The 20,621-nt window shown below is 36.5% G+C and overlaps 1 protein-coding gene across 7 annotated transcripts in view; it reads right to left on the minus strand.

Moving 5' to 3' along the window:
• Positions 1–20,621, minus strand: part of RPS6KA6 (ribosomal protein S6 kinase A6) — a 167,717-nt gene that overhangs the window by 62,832 nt on the left and 84,264 nt on the right. For all 7 annotated transcript variants that reach the window (XM_065915253.1, XM_065915252.1, XM_065915254.1 and 4 more), the window contains 4 exons: positions 12,116–12,258; positions 9,365–9,435; positions 9,040–9,128; positions 8,136–8,194 (listed from right to left, as the gene is read on the minus strand). In XM_065915253.1, the coding sequence (XP_065771325.1) occupies positions 8,136–8,194; positions 9,040–9,128; positions 9,365–9,435; positions 12,116–12,258 (362 nt within the window). The remainder of the gene's footprint in view (positions 1–8,135; positions 8,195–9,039; positions 9,129–9,364; positions 9,436–12,115; positions 12,259–20,621) is intronic.

Raw genomic sequence — 20,621 nt, forward strand, 5'->3', positions numbered from 1 at the left:
TGAAATTAAGATGCTTACACTTTGGAAGGAAAGTTATGACCAACCTAGATAGCATATTAAAAAACAGAGACATTACTTTGCCAACAAAGGTCCGTCTAGTCAAGGCTAAGGTTTTTCCAGTGGTCATGTATGGATGTGAGAGTTGGACTGTGAAGAAAGCTGAGCACCAAAGCATTGATACTTTTGAACTGTTGTGTTGGAGAGGACTCTTGAGAATCCCTTGGACTGCAAGGAGATCCAACCAGTCCATCCTAAAGGAGATCAGTTCTGGGTGTCCATTGGGAGAACTGAAGCTGAAGCTGAAACTCCAATACTTTAGCCACCTTATACGAAGAGTTGACTCATTGGAAAAGACCCTGATGCTGGGAGGGATTGGGGGCAGGAGGAGAAGGGGACAGCAGAGGATGACATGACTGATGGCATCACCTACTAGATGGACATGAGTTTGAGTAAACTCTAGGACTTGATGATGGACAGGGAGTGCTGTGATTCATGGGGTCGCGAAGAGTCAGACATGACTGAGCGACTGAACTGAACTGAACAACCTAACTTCCTAAAACTTATGTTTTTGAAAGACATATAAAATAGCTTACAGTATATGCAAGTCTACTTTTTTATGGAAGCATAGTTTTGCAAAAGCTCACAGTCCCATAGCAAGGGAAAATAAATAGAAGACTACTGTAAACTAACTTTCATTTAGAGGCCACATATGACAAACCTAAGGCAAACATCATGCAAAATGATGAAAAACTGAAAGCATTTCCTCTAAGATAAGGAATAAGAAAAGGATATTCACTCTCACCACTTTTATTCAATGTAGTTTTGAAGTCCTAGCTAAGGTAATCAGAGAAGGAAAATTAAGGAATCCAAATTGGAAAAGAAAAAGTACAATTGTCACTGTTTGCAGATGATATGAACTAATACACAGAAAATCTTAAACAGGCCACCATAAAACTACTTGAGCTAATCAATGAATTTAGTAAAACTGCATGATACAAAATTAATGTACAGAAATCTCCTGCTATACACTAATAACAAAAGATCAGAAAGAGAAATTAAGGAAACAATACTATCTACCATTGAAACAAAAATAATAAAATACCTAGGAATAAACATACCTAATGAGAAAAAAAAACTGTACTCAGAGAACTATAAGATGCTGATGAACAAATCAAAAATGATGCAAACAGATGGAGATATACATCATGTTCTTGGATTGGAGAAATCAATATTGTGAAAATAAATATACTACCCAAAGTAATCTACAGATTCAATACAATCCCTATCAAATTGCCAAGGGCATTTTTCACAGAATTAGAACAAAATATTTTATAATATGTATGAAAACAAATAAATACCAAGTATTGATTATATTCTTTGCAGCCAAAGATGGAGAAGCTCTATACAGTCAGCAAAAACAAGAGTTGGAGGCTAATTACTTTACAATATTGTAGTGGTTTTTGTCATACATTGGCATGAATCAGCCATGGATTTACAAGTATTCCCCATCCCGATCCCCACTCCCACCTCCCTCTCCACCCGATTCCTCTGTGTCTTCCCAGTGTATCAGGCCGAGCACTTGTCTCATGCATCCAGCCTGGGCGGGTGATCTGTTTCACCCTAGATAATATACAAGTTTCAATGCTGTTCTCTCAAAACATCCCACCCTCGCCTTCTCCCACAGAGTCCAAAATTCTGTTCTGTATATCTGTGTCTCTTTTTCTGTTTTGCACATAGCGTTATCGTTACCATCTTTCTAAATTCCATATATATGCATTAGTATACTGTATTGGTCTTTATCTTTCTGGCTTACTTCACTCTGTATGGGCTCCAGTTTCATCCATCTCATTAGAACTGATTCAAATGAATTCTTTTTAATGGCTGAGTAATATTCCATGGTGTCTATGGACCACATATTTCCTTATCCATTCGTCTGCTGATGGGCATCGAGGTTGCTTCCATGTCCTGGCTATTATAAACAGTGCTGTGCTGAACATTGGGGTGCACGTGTCTCTTTCAGATCTGGTTTCCTCGGTGTGTATGCCCAGAAGTGGGATTGCTGGGTCATATGGCAATTCTAATTATTGCAAAATTCCGACTTAAATTAAAGCAAGTAGGGAAAACCACTATACCATTCAGGTATGACCTAAATCATATCCCTTATCATTGTACAGTGGAAGTGACAAATGATTCAAGGGATTAGATCAGATAGACAGAGTGCCTAAAGTACTACGGACAGAGGTACGTGACATTGTACAGGAAACAGTGATCAAGACCATCCTCAAGAAAAAGAAATGCAAAAAGGATCAATGGTGGTCTCAGGAGGCCTTACAAATAGCTGAGAAAAGAAGAGAAGCAAAAAGCAAAGGAAAAAAGAAAAGATATTTGCATTTGAATGCAGAGTTCCAAAGAAGAGCAAGGAGAGATAAGAAAGCCTTCCTAAGTGATCAATGCAACGAAGTAGAGGGAAACAACAAAATGGAAAAGATTTAGAGATGTCTTCAAGAAAATCAGAGCTACGAAGGGAACATTTCACCCAAGGATGGGCACAATAAAGGACAGAAATGGCAGGGACCTAACAGAAGCAGAAGATATTAAGAAGAGGTGGCAAGAATACACAGAAGAACTATAAAAAAAACATCTTCATGACCCAGATAACAACGATGGTGTGATCACTTACCTAGAGCAAGACATCCTGGAATCAAGTGGGTCTTAGGAAGCATAACTATGAACAAAGCTAGTGGAGGTGATGGGATTCCAGTTGAGCTATTTCAAATCCTAAAAGATGATGCTGTGAAAGTGCTGCCCTAAATATGACAGCAAATATGGAAAACTCAGCAGTGGCCACAAGACTGGAAAAGGGCAGTTTTTGTTCCAATCCCAAAGAAAGGTAATGCCAAAGAATGTTCAAGCTACTACAAAATTGCACTGATCTCACACACTAGCAAAGTAATGCTCAAAATTCTCCAAAATAGGCTTCAACAGTACGTGAACCGTTAAATTTCAGATGTTCAAGCTGGATGTAGAAAAGGCAGAGGAACCAGAGATCAAATGCCAACATCAGTTGGACCATTGAAAAAGCAAGAGAATTACAGAAAAACATCTACTTCTGCTTTATTGACTATACCAAAGCCTTTGACTGTGTGGATCACAATAAACTGTGGAAAATTCTGAAAGAGATGGGAATACCAGACCACCTGACCTGCCTCCTGAGAAATCTGTATGCAGGTTAGGAAGCAACAGTTAGAACTGGACATGGAACAACAGACTGGTTCCAAATCAGGAAAGGAATACATCGAGGTTGTATATTGTCACCCTGGTTATTTAACTTATATGAAGAGTATATCATGCGAAATGCTAGGCTGGATGAAGCACACCCTGGAATCAAGATTGCTAGGAGAAGTATCAATAACCTCAGATACACAGATGACACCACCCTTTTGACAGAAAACAAAGTAGAACTAAAGAGCCTCTTGATGAAAGTGAAAAAGAGAGTGAAAAAGTTGAAACAGTGACAGACTTTATATTTTTGGGGCTCCAAAATCACTGCAGATGGTGGCTGTGGCCATGAAATTAAAAGACACTTGCTCCTTGGAAGAAAAGATATGACCAACCTAGACAGTATATTAAAAAGCAGGGACATTACTTTGCAGACAAAGGTCCATCTAGTCAAAGCTATGGTTTTTCCAGGAGTCATGTATGGATGTGAGAGTTGGAGCATTGAAACATGTATATTATCAAGTGTGAAACAGATCGCCAGCCCAGGCTGTATGCATGAGACAAATGCTCAGGGCTGGTGCACTGGGAAGACCCAGAGGGATGGAATGGGGAGGGAGGTGGGAGGGGGTATCAGAATGGGGAAAACATGTAAATCCCTGGTTGACTCATGTCAGTGTATGGCAAAAACCACTACAATATTGTAAAGTAATTAGCCTCCAAATAATAAAAATAAATGAAGGAAGAAAAAAAAGAAAGCTGAGTGCCAAAGAATTGATTCTTTTGAAGAAGTCTCTTGAGAATCCCTTGGACTGCAAGGAGATCAAACCAGTCCATTCTAAAGGAAATCAGTCCTGAATATTCATTGGAAGGACTGATGCTGAAGCTGAACCTCCAATACTTTCGCCACCTGATGTGAAGAACTGACTCATTGGAAAAGACCCTGATGCTGGGAAAGATTGAAGGTAGGAGGAGAAGGGGACAACAGAGGATGAGATGGTTGGATGGCATCACCGACTTAACGGACATGAATTTGGGCAAGCTTCAGGAGTTGGTGATGGACAGGTAAGCCTGGCATGCTGAAGTCCATGGGGTCAGAAAGAGTTGGACATGAATGAGTGAGGGAACTGACTGATGGAAACAAAAATACTCCAAATAGCCAAAGCAATCTTGAGAAAGAAAACTAAAGTTGGAAGAATCAGGCTTCCTGACTTGAAACTACACTACGAAGCTACAATTTAAGACAGTATGATAATGGCACAAAATTGGAAATATACATGAAAGGAATAGGATAGAAAGAACAGAAATAAATGCATGTACATATGGTCACCTAATCTGTGACAAAGAAGACAAAGGAGAAAAGGCAGTCTTTCCAATAAGTGGTGTGAAGATAGGATTCTCCCTTTTACATTTTACTTAAACTTTTTTTTTTTTTTACTGGAGTATAGTTGATTATCACCCTTATGACAGTAGCAGGTGGATAGCAAAGGGACTCAGCCATACATATACATGTATCCATTCTCCCCCAAACTCCCCTCCCAATTTTCAAATCTAAAAATCAAACAAAAAACAACAGCAGCAAGAATCATGGTATGGGGATAACTGGACAGTTACATGTAAACAAATGAAATTAGAACACTGCCTAACACCATACAAAAAAATAAACTCGGGGTTCTCTCATGGCTCAGTGGTAAAGAATTTGCCTGCCAATGCAGGAGACATAGGTTGGAACCCTGCTCTGGGAAGATCCCACATGCTCTAAAGCTACAAAATCCCTGCGCCACAACTACTGAGCCTGTGCTCTAGAGCTGGGGAGCCACAATGACTGAAGCCCATGCACCTAGAGCCCATGTTCCACAAAAACAGAAACCACTGCAGTGAGAAGCCCAAGCACCACAACTAGAGAGTGGTCACCGCTCCCCACAACTAGAGAAAGCCTGTGCAGCAAAGAAGACCTAGCACAGCCAAAAATAAATAAAATTATTTAAACAGGAAAAAAAAACTCAAAATGTATTAAAGACCAAAATGAAAGGCTGGATCCTATAAAACTGTTAGAAGAAAATGTAGGAAAACCATTCTTTGACATAAACTGCAGTAAAATTTTTTTGCCCCACCTCCTAGAGTAATGAAAAAAAAAAAATGAACAAATGGGACCTAATTAAACTTAAAAGTTTCTACATAGCAAAGGAAATCATAAACAAGATGAAAAGACAACCCTCAGAATTGGAGTAAATATTTGCAAGTGAAACAACTGACAAGGAATTAATCTCCAAAATATACAAGTACTTCATGCAGATCAATATAAAAAAAATCCAATCAAAAAATGAGTGGAAGATCTAAGTAGACATTTCTTAAAAGAAGACATACAGATGGTCAATGAGGCACATGAAAAGATGATCAAAATCACTAATTATTAGAGAAATGCAAATTAAAAATACAATGAACTATCACCTCACACCAGTGAGAATGGCCATCATGGCCTTTATCAAAAAAAATCTACAAACAATAAATGCTGGAGGGATATGGAGAAAAGGGAAACCTCCTACACTGTTGGTGGAAATATAAACTCATAGAGCCACTATGGATAACAGAATGGAGGTACCTTGAAAAACTAAAAATAGAACTGCCATATGACCCAGAAATCTCACTGCTGCTGCTGCTAAGTCATGTCAGTCGTATCCGACTCTGTATGACCCCAGAGACGGCAGCCCACCAGGCTTCCCCCTCCCTGGGATTCTCCAGGCAAGAACACTGGAGTGGGTTGCCATTTCCTACTCCGACGCATGGAAGTGAAAGTGAAGTCGCTCAGTCATGCCTGACTCTTCGTGACCACATGGACTGTAGCCTACCAGGCTCCTCCATCCATGGGATTTTCCAGGCAAGAGTACTGGAGTGGGTTGCCATTGCCTTCTCCAGAAATCTCACTACTGGGTATATATGCAGAAAAAAACATAATTAAAAAAGATACATGTACCCTAATGTTCACCACAGCACTATTTACAATAGCCAGGACACAGAAGCAACCTAAATGCCCATCGGCATAGGAATGGATAAAGAATATATGCTACATATGTAATAATGGAATATTACTCAGTCATAAAATAGAATGAAATTATGTCATTTGCAGAGATGTGGATAGACCTAGAGACTTTCAAACACAGTGAAGTTAAGTCAGACAGAGAAAGACAAATATCCTTTAGTATCTCTTATATGTGGAATCTAGAAAAATGGTATAGGTGAACTTATCTGCAAAGCAGAAATAAAGACAGACACAGAGAACAAATGTATGGATACCAAGGGGGTAAGGGGAAAGGTATAATGAAACTTGAGATCGAGATTGACAGGTATACACTATTATGTATAAATAGATAACTAATGAGGACCTTCTGTAAAGCAAAGGGAACTCCACCTAATGCTCTGTGGTGACCTATATGGGAAGGAAATCCAAAAATGAGGGGATGCATAGCTAATTCACTTCGCTGTACAGCAGAAACAACATTGTAAAAAACTATACTCAAGTAAAAATTAATTTAAAAAGATACAAAAAATAAATAACAATATCTGTTTTTCAAAAGACAATGTCACTATCTCAAAAGACATCTGTACCACCATGTTTACTGCAGTATTATTCACAATACCCAAGACATGGAAATAACCTGTGTCCATCAACAGAAGGATGAATTAAGAAGAAATGAGTCAGACAGAGTAAGACAAACACTCTAAATCTCACTCATATGCGGAACCTTAAAAAAAAAAAGAAAAAGGTTGCTCTTGCCTTCTAAGACAGACTGCAGTCTGCCTATGGAATGTTTCTCTCTCTCAATAAACCTACTTTCACTTTATAGAAAAGTAATTTTCATTTATTCAAATACATAAACATTCTGCTCTTTTGTTATTTAAGAGCAATAAACAAACTTTAGATATAAAAATAATGGAAATTAATTTCTAACTTTTCTAGTTAAAGAAAAAGGAAGAGTAGAGAAGCATTAGAAAAAAATGACAAGGGAATGCAAGAATACTGAAAGAGGAACGCACACAGGTAAGACAAATGTAATGCGATTCCCATGTTTGTTACAAGGCCTTTCAGGTTATTAATGCTAACAGCTTATGTTATGTTGCAGTTTTAAAACTATTAAAATAAATCAAAATATTGGGCTACTGAAACTTGTTCTACAAGCCAGATAAAATGATAATTTGGTCAGTGAATAGTAGCTCTCTGCCTCTGCCTTAGAAATCAAGAGACATGTTTTCTTTGGGGATAATTTTCACTATCAATGTCAGAAGTAAATTATCAAAAATGCTTACCTATGATGATTAATAGTACATAAAATACACAAAGCTGTGTTGGAAATGACAATAAGAAAAAGTGAAAAGCTCACTAGTCTGGGAGTTGCAACTTAAAAAATTCAATAAATGACTTAGCAGAATTTCACTGTTTTTGTTTTCATACCCTCTCAAAATTTAATGAAATAACTATACAAAGATTTTTACTTCTTAGCAAATTTAGATTGTTCTAATACATGACAAAGGATCATTTGAAATTAAATAACATCTTAAATTATTTTTTTAAATAATATCTTAGATTCTTTACAATTCATTTTTTTCTATAAGAATCTGCCCTTTCATTCATCCCCTTTCTCCTTTTTCTCCCTCCCCCATATTCTTCAACCTAGAATAGAAGAGAATATTAACCATACTTAACAGGTAAGACAATTGAAAAACAAAAATTTACTATATATCATACACGCATCTGCTGGTTCAAGGTAACTGCATGATAAGCTATACTTGTAAATAAAAATCTCGCACTAAATATGAAACAAATGGATTAAGTTTATCAGCAAAGTCCACATATTACCATTTACTCTTGAGTTTTTGCTCTTCTTAAAGGTATTCAGTAATACACTTTCTATTCTACTTACATTCCAGTCAATATTTGCAAAAAAAAGATGTCTTTTGATTTCATCAACTCCTTCTGAACCTACAAAAATGGAAAGAATTATTTTACCAGTCTGATTTTTTAAAATCTGGTTACTTGGCCTCCAGATTGTTATCTGTAAAACAGGAGTACACGTAGTTTATAGATTTCTTGCAGTGAAAAGTTTATGATTTCTTATCTGATGTTTTATTAACTGGTCCTTTGAATTTAATATGATAAAAAATAGCAGGTGTTCATGCTGAAGCACATAGGGTATCATGAAATACTTAAATGTCTTCTGAATCAAATAAATATCATGTTTAACATAATGTTAAATTTTAAGTAGTTAAAAATATTAAATAATAATTAAGTAGTTTCATTTTCTTCATAATTCAACTTATGACCTCCTATTTATATATCAAATTAAAAATGCAATGAATAAAGTGACTTTGAAATTTCAACACATGGACATAAACAGGATAATAGAATCACATTTGGATACAGGGAAGGACTATAAGAAAGTAGCCAAATAATGTGTAGTTATGGAAACATAATATTTATCTTCATGAATAATAGAAGGAACAAAATAATTATCTTCAAATATAAAAAAGGATTTTTCTATACAAGGGAGAATTCTGTGAATTATGTCAAAAGAGACACTGATATGATACACATAATTATATGATATATATTAAATATAAGTTTTGCATAACTAGACTACTTCATTTTTTAATCACAAATATAACAGATTACTGGAATCTTTGCATACATAAAATGTAAAAGTCTAGGTATAAATATATTGCAGCAGTAAATGAAGTTAAGCCAGAAAACATAAAGTTATAATTATCTTCCCAATATAACTATACCTCCCAGTATTTTGTTATAAAAACTAAGAAAATAAACAATACCCAATCTATTTGCTGGATTCCTTTTGAATAGCATCCTTAGAAGACTTTGTGCTTCAGCACTAAGAAACTGAGGCATTCCAAGTTTTGCTCTGGAAAAGAAGATTTCAGAAAATTTCATTTAAATCTAGTTATACTTCTAAACTGAAAAATTAAAAAAAAAATTAATGACCACTTTCACAATGGCAAATAATATCCCCTGTAAGGTGAAAGGGAATGAGACAGTGTGAAAATGTTCTTTTGTGTCAAATGAAAACTATAACAAGTTTGTCAAAAGTGAAAGCAAGGAATTTTTCCCCAAAGGAAAAAAAAAAATGTTTCCACTTACTTTAATATCATATTCATGGTCTCATTTCTGTCTTTACCTTGAAATGGCAGAGTACCAGTAAGCATTTCAAACTAAAACACATAAACACAAAATAACACAAGTTTAGCACAACTTGGAATATACAAAGAAATTCTTTAGCAAAAAAAACTGAGATTTGTAAAATGTGATCATCAAATCATGAAGGATCTATATTATAGCAATCAAAAAGGACTAGAAAACTAGGTCACTTAAGGAAATACACCTCTGATACCCCACAATACATAGCCTAAATGAGAGATGACACATAGCAAATGAAACCAACCATTATTTCAGTCCTAATTTGGCTAAATTTCCCAAACCAAAGCAATGTGGAAATACACACAAGGTGTGCATGATCAGTAGTGTTCAACTTTTTGTGAGCCCATGGACTGGAACCTGCCATGCTTCTCTGTCCATACGATTCTCTAGGCAAGAATACTGGAGTGGGTTGCCATTTTCCCTCCAGGGGATCTTCCTGACCCAGGGATCAAACCCTTGTCTCCTGCAGTTCCTGCATTGGCAGGTAGATTCTTTACCACTGAGCCATCTGGGAAGCCCCAGACAAGAGGCATTATCTTTTAAAACATAGATAAGCTTTTAAAGAAAACATTTAACAATGAAAGGAAAATAAAAATAAACACTGAGCCATTTCAATTTGTACATGGCGTAATGAAAATATTTTTCCTAAAGAGAGTTAACTGCAATGCAGATAACTAGAACATTAAAGAGTGGTATTTTAAAAAGAAACTCTATTGGAAAAAGAAAGATCTGAAATGAAGCTCATTAAAAAGTTTTTATATCACTAATATCTAAATTTTAAGCTGAGATTCAATAATGGGTTTGGCCTCAGTCCTCTGTTGGCACTGAACTTAAAACTTGAGTTAGCTTATCCATTCAACTCTCTCTTGATGACTGATGACTCACAAATTGGTTCCAGTTTCAATCTCCTTCAATCCCCAGCTTTCCCTTCCAAATTTACAGCAATGTTTCTCAACTGAAGACTGACGTGATAGGGGTAGGAGTCATAGAAAGGGAATGAAGAAGGGAATGTGGTGTATGGGAATCATCTCTCTCAAGTTCCAGCCCCCTGCCTCCAAAGCTAAAGTAACGGTTCTGTCCCAGGGACTGGAGGATTAAGAGGTGGAAAAGGAAAAAAGAAAAAGAAAAAGAGAAGGACAATATATTGGAATCACACTTTCTCCTCAAAAAAAAACTATATACTGGCTGGCAGAGTATTTGTTTGTTGTTTGTGTTTCTTTCTTCTTTGTTCATTTAAGGTCTTCAGGTGATTCTGATGCTCTCTCCATTGCCCTCTCCTAATTCATTACTATCAAGGGGTTAAATATGAACACAGAGTAACCTATGCAACATGTTAAAAATAAGTTCTTTCCTCACCTTCAATATCAGCTATCCTTCCCAACTATCTTTTCTACTGAACTCTTTCAATCCCCTAAAGTTTTAAAGATATCTTTGTCTTTAACCCTTTCCCTCTGCTTTATCTGTGACATTTAATCTGCTACTAAGGTCAGTCATTTCTACCTTTGAAATGTCTTGAAGACTTCCTTTTTTATTTTGTAATCTTACAACTGTCTTACAAGGAGAACTTCTTGGTCTTCCTACTTTTAGTTTCCTCCATTTGCAATCCATATACATAATGCTACCAAGGCTAATCTTAATATACATTTTTTCTCTAACTACCATCCTGCTTAAGACTTTACAAAAGTTTACCACTCAGAAAATAGCATACAAATGCTTATAGGCTTATAGCTTCATTTCCTCCACCTTCACCCTCATTCTCTACTGCTACTCTAGTTAAACTGGTTCTCCAGGTCTTTCCTAATATTATCACAATATTATTCTTGAGACACAGTTATCTGACTTTTATCCATCCTTCAGGGCTTAATTTAAGTTCTGTCTCCTCTGCTTTCCCTATATTAACTTGAATGAATTCTTGTTTGAACTCCTAAAGTACTTCCAGACAATTTACTTAGCTATTACATTTGTTTCCCCAACCAGATGGCATGTCTTCTTAGGCCAAGGAAAATGTCAAATATTGTACTTCCAGACTGTTCCTAATCCATTGCCCTTACCAAATGTCAGGCTTATAATAGCCATTTAATATACTGATAAATCGTATAGTAATTCAGTGATAAATAGGTAAAAATGGATTATCAAGTTTCTAGAGCAAATTGTATCTCATTCAATAGCTATTCATTTATTGCCCTACTTAACACTACAAACTCTATGATTAATCTTATACCAAATTAGTCAGTCTAGATTCTCAATATACTAGATATTGTGGAAAAGTAGAATGAGAAGACAGGATTGCTTTCCTTAAGAGGTTTATAATCTTTCTACAGACATGCTTGAAATAATGTGACAATAAGATAGTAAACAGGTGCTAAATTCTGTGATACCTAATTAAAATATTATATACTACTAAACACAGTATACTGAAATCTAAAATCTAACAGGTTTTTTCCTAATTTTTAAATTTGAATAACATATATAAAAAAAGAATGCTGCCGTTTGCCTTTTAATCAAGCAACTTTAAAAGAAATCAGAACACCAAAACCCTAATTCTTATTATATGACAGCTAGCCATTCACAAATTCTTTAAAAACAATCATGAGCTTTTAAAACCCTATTCTCAGCAAACACATTCCAACACTCAGATTAAAATTCTAAACAATATTTAATTTATATTGACATAATTTTTAAAATACTACTTACCATAAGTACACCATATGACCACCAATCAGCACTCTGGGAATGACCTCTCCTATTTACTACTTCAGGAGCCATATACTCCACTGTACCACAAAATGAGTAGGCCTTCTTCTCTTGATCTACTGATTCCTTGCTGAGTCCAAAATCTATAACAATATTGCACAAAAATAAATCTGAAGATTTTCAGAAACTAGAAAATACCAAAAGAAACAAAACTATGAATTAAATGTATTCATGGATGGCCTGTGATTACCATTAAGAAAGCTCTTGTGAGACCAGTTAATGGAAAGCATGGAGAAAAGCTTGTATTTTACAATACTCTATCAGAGCGTTTAAAATTGTGCAATTAAACCTCATCCTAAAAATACATGTTTTCATGTCTATATTAGAATATGATTCAACAACTTTGAAAAGAAAACAATTAAGTTAACACTGTTATAGTGATTTGATTTTTAAAATAGACTAAGACAAAAAAGAGATTCTAACTTGCAAATATTAGAAAAGCAAATTTTGCTTTGACATTGGAGAATTTCCATTTTTGCTTTTAGTTTTCAAAGAGCTAAAGGTACATATAAATCAATCTTATTTCCATATACTTACAATAAAAAATGGAAAGGTGAAATTTTAAAAGTCCTATTTGTAATACCACCAAAAACTCACATTAAATTCCATAGATAAAAATATACAAAGTATGTGTACGCAAGATCAGCATGATAAAAACTATAAACACCAATGAAAGGAATCAGAGTAGATCTAAGTAAATGGAGAGAGATATTGGTTACAGTTTGGAAGAGTCAATGTTGTTAAAGATGTCGACTCTCCCAAAACTGATCTACAAAGTCAATGAAACATTAATAAAAATCTCAGTAAGATTTTTTCTAAAAATCAACAAGCTGAATTTAAAATTTATATAAAAAGACAAAGGAAACAGAATAGCCAAAAAATGTGAAAAAAAAAAGGAAATTGAAGGAATCATACTACCTGACTTCAATATTTATTATAAAACTATAGTAATCAAGACAGTGTTATACTGGAGAACTGACATACATAGTTAGCTCTGCTATGATGCTTGTCTTAAAAATGCAAATCTGTTCCAATATAATTTATACTTTACTGCTACATTTCAGAGATTTACACCACTCCACAAAGGTCCTTTGCTGTGCTATTTTCTGACAAAACTAATATTTAATACTAGAATTTGCTTGGTGATTATAACATGAATTTAATTTTTCAGGTTGGTTTATGTGCAATTTTATCCACAAGAAACACTGGGTGAAACACTAGAAAACTGTACCTAGTTAAACTGAGCCAAGCAGAAATACATACATGAACATCGGCATATCACGTGTTATGAGCTATTCCTGTTCACCTACAGTATTAGAACTCCCAATTCCAGATAATTTACCTTCCACCTTTTCACAATAACATACAATCTGCAATCTTTCTGATGCCCATTCTACAAGCAAATGTCAAGATCTTTTTCAAGGTAATATACCATATTTATTGTTGTTCAGTCACTCAGTCGTGTCCGACTCTTGAGGATTCCATTGACTACAGCACTCCAGGCTTCCCTGTCCTTCACCATTTCCTGGAGCTTGCTCAAACTCATGTCCATCGAGTTGATGATGCCATCCAACCATCACATCCTGTGTTGTCCCCTTCACCTGCCTTCAATCTTTCCTAGCATAAGGGTCGTTGTTAATGAGTCGGCTTTTTGCATCAGGTGGCCAAGTATTGGAGCTTCAGCTTCAGCATCAGTCTTTGCAATGAATATTCAGGGTTGATTTACATTAAGATTGACAGGTTTGATTTCCTTGCAATCCAAGGGCCTCTCAGGAGTCTTCTCCAATACCACAGTTCAAAAGCATGACTTTTCTGGCCCTCAACCTTCCTTATGGTCCAGCTCTCCCATCCATACATGACTCCTGGTAAAACCAGAGCTTTGACCATATAGACCTTGGTCGGCATAGAAATGTCTCTGCTTTTAAATACGGTGTCTAGATTTGTCATAGTTTTTCTTCCAAGGAGCCCGTGTCTTTTAATTTCATAGCTGCAGTCACCATCTGCAGTGATTTTGGAGCCTGAGAAAATAAAGTCTGGCACTGTTTCCATTGTTTCCCCATCTATCTTCCATGAAGTGACAGGACCAGGTGCCATATTCTTCATTTTTTGAATGCTGAGTTTTAAGCCAGGTTTTTCACTCTCCTCTTTCACCTCAATCAAGAGGTTCTTTAGTTCCTCTTTGCTCTCTGCCATAAAGGATGGTGTCATCTGCAAATCTGAGGTTATTGATATTTCTCCCTGCAATCTTGATTCCAGCTTGTGATTCATCCAGCCAGACATTATGCATGATATACTCTGCATATAAGATAAATAAGCAGGGTGACAATATACAGCCTTGATGTACTCCTTTCCCAACTTAGAACCAGTCCATTGTTCCATGTCTGGTTCTAACTGCTGCTTCTTGACCTGAATACAGATTTCTCAGGAGGCAGGTCAGGTGGTCTGGTATTCCCATCTCTTTAAGAATTTTCCAAGGTTTGTTGTGATCCACACAATAAGGCTTTAGCATAGTCAATGAAGCAGAAGTAGATGTTTTCCTGGAATTCTCTTGCTTTTTCTATGATCCAGCAGATGCTGGCAATTTGATCTCTGGTTCCTGTCTTTTCTAAATCAAGCTTGAATACCTGGAAGCTTTCGGTTCACATACTGTTGAAGCCAAAATCACTGTAGATGGTGACTGCAGCCATGAAATTAAAAGATGCTTGCTCCTTGGAAGAAAAGCTATGACAACTCTAGATACCATATTAAAAAGCAGAGAAATTACTTTGCTGACAAAGGTTCACCTAGTCAAAGCTATGGTTTTTTCAGGGGTCATGTATGCATGTGAGAGTTGGACCATTAAAAAGCTAAGCACCAAAAAATTGATGCTTTTGAACAGTGGTGTTGGAGAAGACTCTTGAGAGTCCCTTGAACTGCAAGGAGATTCAACCAGTCAATCCTAAAGAAAGCAACCCTGAACATTCATTGGAATGACTGATGCTGAAGCTGAAACTCCAAATTATATCTGGCCACCTGATGTGAAGAACTGACTCACTAGAAAAGACCCTGATGCTGGGAAAGTTTGAAGGCAGGAAGAGAAGGGGATGTAGAGGATGAGATGGTTGGAAGGCATCACCGACTTGATGGACATGAGTTTGAGTAAGCTCTGGGAGTTGGTGATGGACAGGGAAGCCTGGTGCACTGCAGTCCATGAGGTTGCAAAGAGTCAGACAAAACTGAGCGACTGAACTGATAACAGAACTGGGTATGTATTGCCAGCTGATTTCTGACAAAAGTGTAAAAGTAACTTCATGGGGGATAAAACAGTAAGTCTTTTTAATAAATGGTGCCAGAATAACAGGGTGTCAACATGCAAAAGTCTGCTTAAAGGCAGAATCTAGAGAGGAACTAATGAGCCCCTTGAGAGTGTGAAAGAGAAGAGTGAGAAAGCTGACTTAAAATTCAATATTCAAAAAACTCAGATCATGGAACACAGTCCTATCACTTCACAACAAAGAGAGGGGGAAAAGGGGGGAACCATGACAGATTCTATTTGTTTGGACTACAAAATTACTGTGGATGGTGATGGCAGCCATGAAATTAAAAGATGCTTGATCCTTGGAAGGAAAGCTTTGACAAACCTAGACAGCATATTAAAAAGCAGAGACATCACTTTACTGTCAAAAGGCTGTATAGTCAAAGCTATGGTTTTTCCAGTAGTCATGTACGGATATAAGAGTTGGACCATAAAGAAGGCTGAGTGCTGAAGAATTTATGCTTTTGAACTGTGGTGTTGGGAACTCTTGAAAGTTCCCTGGACTGCAAAGAGACCAAACCAGTCAATTCTAAAGGAAATCAATCCTGAACATTCATTGGAAGGATTGGATGCTGAAGCTCCAATACTTTGGCCACCTGATGTGAAAAGCTGACTCACTGGAAAAGATCCCATTGAAAGATTGAAGGCCAAAGGAGAAGCAAGATGCAGAGAACAAGATGGTTAGATAATATCAAAAACTCCATGAACACAAATTTGAGCAACCTCTGGGACACAGTGGAGGACAGAGGAGCCTGGTGAGTTGTAGTCCATGAGGTTGCAGAGTCAGACACAACTCAGTGACTGAAAACAACCACAAAACAAAAACCCATCCTCTACCATAAATAAACATTAACTCAAAGTGAATCATACAACTAAGTGTAAAACTTAAAACTGTAAAATTTTTAAAAAGAAATATAGAAGAAAATCTTTGTGATCTTGAGTTAGGCAAATATTTCTTAGATACAATATGAAAAGTATAATCCATAAAAGAAAAAAGCTGATAACTGGATTTTATAAAAATCAAAAAGTGCTCTTCAAAATACACCGCTGAGAAAATTAAAAAGAAGCTACAGACTGGGAGAAAATATGTGAAAATCACATATTAGACAAATGACTTGTACTCAGGGTATATTTTTAAAATCTCAGAAGTCAATAATAAGAAGACAAATAATTCAATTTTTTTAATGGGCAAAAATTCTGAACAGATACTTCTCCCAAGAAACACATGAAAGATGATCAATGCCATCATTTATTAGGGAAATGCAAATTAAAATAACAATGAGATATTACCTTATGCCTTTCAGAGGAGGTAAAGTCAAAAATACTGACAATACCATGTAATGGCAAGGACGCAGAGTGGCTGGAGCTCTCACACATCACTGACAGATATGCAAAATGATACAACTACTTTGGAAAACAGTTTGGAGGCTTCTCATTAAGTTAAACATACACTTCTCATATGACCAACTAATCCCACTACTTTGGTAATTACTGAATGGAAATAAAAATTTATGTTCACATAAAATCTGTACAAAAACATTTATAGTGGCTTTATTTGCCACTGTTTAAAACAGGAAACAACCCACATGCCCCTTAATTGGGAACTAGATAAGCAAACCATGGTACCATCATAAAATGGAATACAACTCAGCAATAAAAAAAATAATTATTGATACACACAACAATATATATGAATCTCAAATGTACTACACTAAGTAAATAAAGCCAGATTCAAAAGATTTTATACTGTCTTCCTTTAATTATATCATTTTGTGGAAAAGCCAAAACCACAGAGCCAGAAAGCAGATTGGTGGTTGTTAAGTGGTAAAAGGGAGAACTAATTTACAATGGTAAATTCTAGGGGGTGAGATAACTGTCTTCTATCTTGATGCTGGGGGTAGTTGTAAGACTGCATTTTGTCAAAGCTTGCCAAACTCTACACAAAAACATAATTTAAAAAATAACCTTTTCTATTTTGAGACAACTGTAGGTTCACATGCAATTATATGAAATACTACAGAAATCCTATTTACCCTTAAGCCAGTTCCCCCCACGATAATATCTTACAAAATTATGTTATGACATTACAACCACAATGACAATGATGCACTCAAGATATGAATTCCATTATTACAAGAATTTGAACAATATGTTTTAATCCATGTAAATTATATGCTAATTCTATAAATGAAAAAGTTATAAACTCTATATATCTATTGTAAAATGAAAAAAATAATACTTAATTTTAAGGCCCCTTGAAACTGATTTTCTAACCATATTCAATATTCCCATTTAAAATTACTTATTCTTATATAATAACTGAATTCATTATGATTTCAGTATAATTTTAAAAAATCTTCTTAATGTACTACCAGGTTCTTTTTCTACATTTTAAGGCTCTTAAACTCTATAATTCCATTTCAAAATTAAATGTAATAAAACGCAGTCTCTAAGGTCAGTTCAGCTGAATGTAACAACATAGTTTGTAGAGAAGAACGTTGGCTTCTTTGGCCATTCCAGAGAGAGGGACGAAGGGAAGAAAACTCTCTATCACTTTTCAGAGATTTACATCAGTCTATAAAGGTCCTTTGCTGTACTACTTCTGACAAAATTGATATTTAACACCAGAATTTGCTTCGTAATCAACTGACAAAAATTTTTATCATAAAAGTTAGCTACGAGATTGAATAAGACATAGGTTAATCAGTGGTTTTACCAAACCACTAATTTGAAAAGAAAACGTAGAAATCAGCTATATAAAGGGTTCTGGGCGGGGCTATGTGTGAGGAGGGAGTATATCTTTGTTTCTTTAAATTTCAAAGTGAAAGTGAAATCACTCAGTCCTGTCCCACTCTTCGCAACCCCATGGTATGTAGCCTGCCAGGCTCCTCCATCCATGGGATTTTCCAGGCAAGAATACTGGAGAGGGTTGCCATTTCCTTCTCCAGGGGATCTTCCCGACCCAGGGATGGATCCTATGTCTCCCGCATTGCAGGCAGACTCTTCAGCATCTAAGCCACCTTCAAAAGCATGCCCAAAACACAGTATGTCTATGAGCATCTACTATATATAAAATACTACATATGAATGCATTTTCAGGGCAGGAATAGAGATGCAGATGGAGGACTGGTGAAAACAGCAGGGGAAAGAGAGGGTGGAACGAGCATTAACATATACATACCACCATGTGTAAAACAGATAGCTACTGGGAAGCTGCTGTATAGCACAGGGAGCTCAGCCCAATGCTTTGTGATGGCCTTAAGGGGTGGGATGCGAGTTTTAAGAGGGAGAGGATATATGTACACATATAGCTGTTTCATTTGGCTGTACAGCAGAAACACAGCTGTAAAGCAATTATACTCCCAATAAAAAATAATAAATGAAAAAAGTAATTTCAATGACTAAATTTCAGATAGCCATAAAAATCACTTAAAGATTTTTATAATGTATACATTTTTCCTTAAATGTTCAGCACAAGTACTGTGTGATTTAATTTTTGACACTGTATATTTTTCCTTCCCCTCTCTTTCTAGAAATTAGTTCTGAATTCTGTCTCTCAGAAGTGATTCTGCTGACTCCAGATTCCCTATCCTACCCAGGTTTGTGATGCTATTACACCCATCCTTGTCCAAATGCCTGATCTTCCCCATCCATGGCACCTTCTCCTCACACTAGATTCTCAGTTCTGCCCCTTCATGCCTTTTCATTTCCAAGACTAAGTGTTCTTAATTGAGCTATTGTCTCAGAGTTATTAGTTCCTTTGCCTAAAAAGAGACCAGACCACCTTACCTACCTCCTGAGATATCTATATGCAAGTCAAGAAGCAACAGTTAGAATAGGACATGGAAGAAAGGATTGGTTCCATATTGGGAAATGAGGATGTCAAGGCTGTATTATATTGTCACTCTATTTATTTAACTTATATACAGGGCACATCATGCAAAATATCAGGTTGGATGAAGCACCAGCTGGAATCAAGATTGCAGGGAGAAATAGCAATAATTTCAGATAGGCAGATGATAACACCCTTATGGCAAAAAGCATAGAGAACCAAAGAGCCTCTTGAAGAAAGTGGAAGAGGAGAGTGAAAAAGCTGGCTTAAAACTCAACATTAAAAAAACGAAGATCATGGCATCCAGTCCCATCAGTTCAGTTCAGTTCAGTTCAGTTGCTCAATCATGTCTGACTCTTTGTGACCCCATGAATCGCAGCACGCCAGGCCTCCCTGTCCATCACCAACTCTCGGAGTTTACTCAAATTCATGTCCATCAAGTCGGTGATGCCATCCAGCCATCTCATCCTCTGTCGTCCCCTTCTCCTCCTGCCGCCAATCCCTCCCAGCACCAGAGTCTTTTCCAATGAGTCAACTCTTCGCATGAGGTAGCCAAAGTACTGGAGTTTCAGCTTCAACATAAGTCATTCCAATGAACACCCAGGACTGATCTCCTTTAGGATGGACTGGTTGGATCTCCTTGCAGTCCAAGGGACTCTCAAGAGTCCTCTCCAACACCACAGTTGAAAAGCATCAATCCTTCGGCACTCAGCTTTCTTCATAGTCCAACTGTCACATCCATATATGACCACTGGAAAAAACATAGCCTTGACAAGACGGACCTTTGTTGGCAAAGTAATGTCTCTGATTTTTAATATGCTATCTAGGTTGGTCATAACTTTCCTTCCAAGGAGTAAGTATCTTTTAATTTCATGGCTGCAATCACCATCTGTAGTGATTTTGGAGTCCCAAAAACTAAAGTCTGACATTGTTTCCACTGTTTCCCATCTATTGCCCATTAAGTGATGGGACAAGATGCCATGGTCTTAGTTTTCTGAATGTTGAGCTTTAAGCCAACTTTTTCACTCTCCTCTTTCACTTTCATCAAGAGGTTTTTTAATTCCTCTTCACTTTCTGCCATAAGGGTGGTACCATCTGCATATCTTAGGTTATTGATATTTCTCCTGGCAATCTTGATTCCAGCTTGTGCTTCTTCCAGCCCCAGCATTTCTCATGATGTACTCTGCATAGAAGTTAAATAAGCAGGGTGACAATATACAGTCTTGACATACTCCTTTTCCTATTTGGAATCAGTCTGTTGTTCCATATCCAGTTCTAAGTGTTGCTTCCTAATCTGCATACAGGTTTCTCAAGAGGCA

This window comes from Muntiacus reevesi, chromosome X (assembly GCF_963930625.1).
Source record: "Muntiacus reevesi chromosome X, mMunRee1.1, whole genome shotgun sequence".
NCBI classification, from domain to species: domain Eukaryota; kingdom Metazoa; phylum Chordata; class Mammalia; order Artiodactyla; family Cervidae; genus Muntiacus; species Muntiacus reevesi.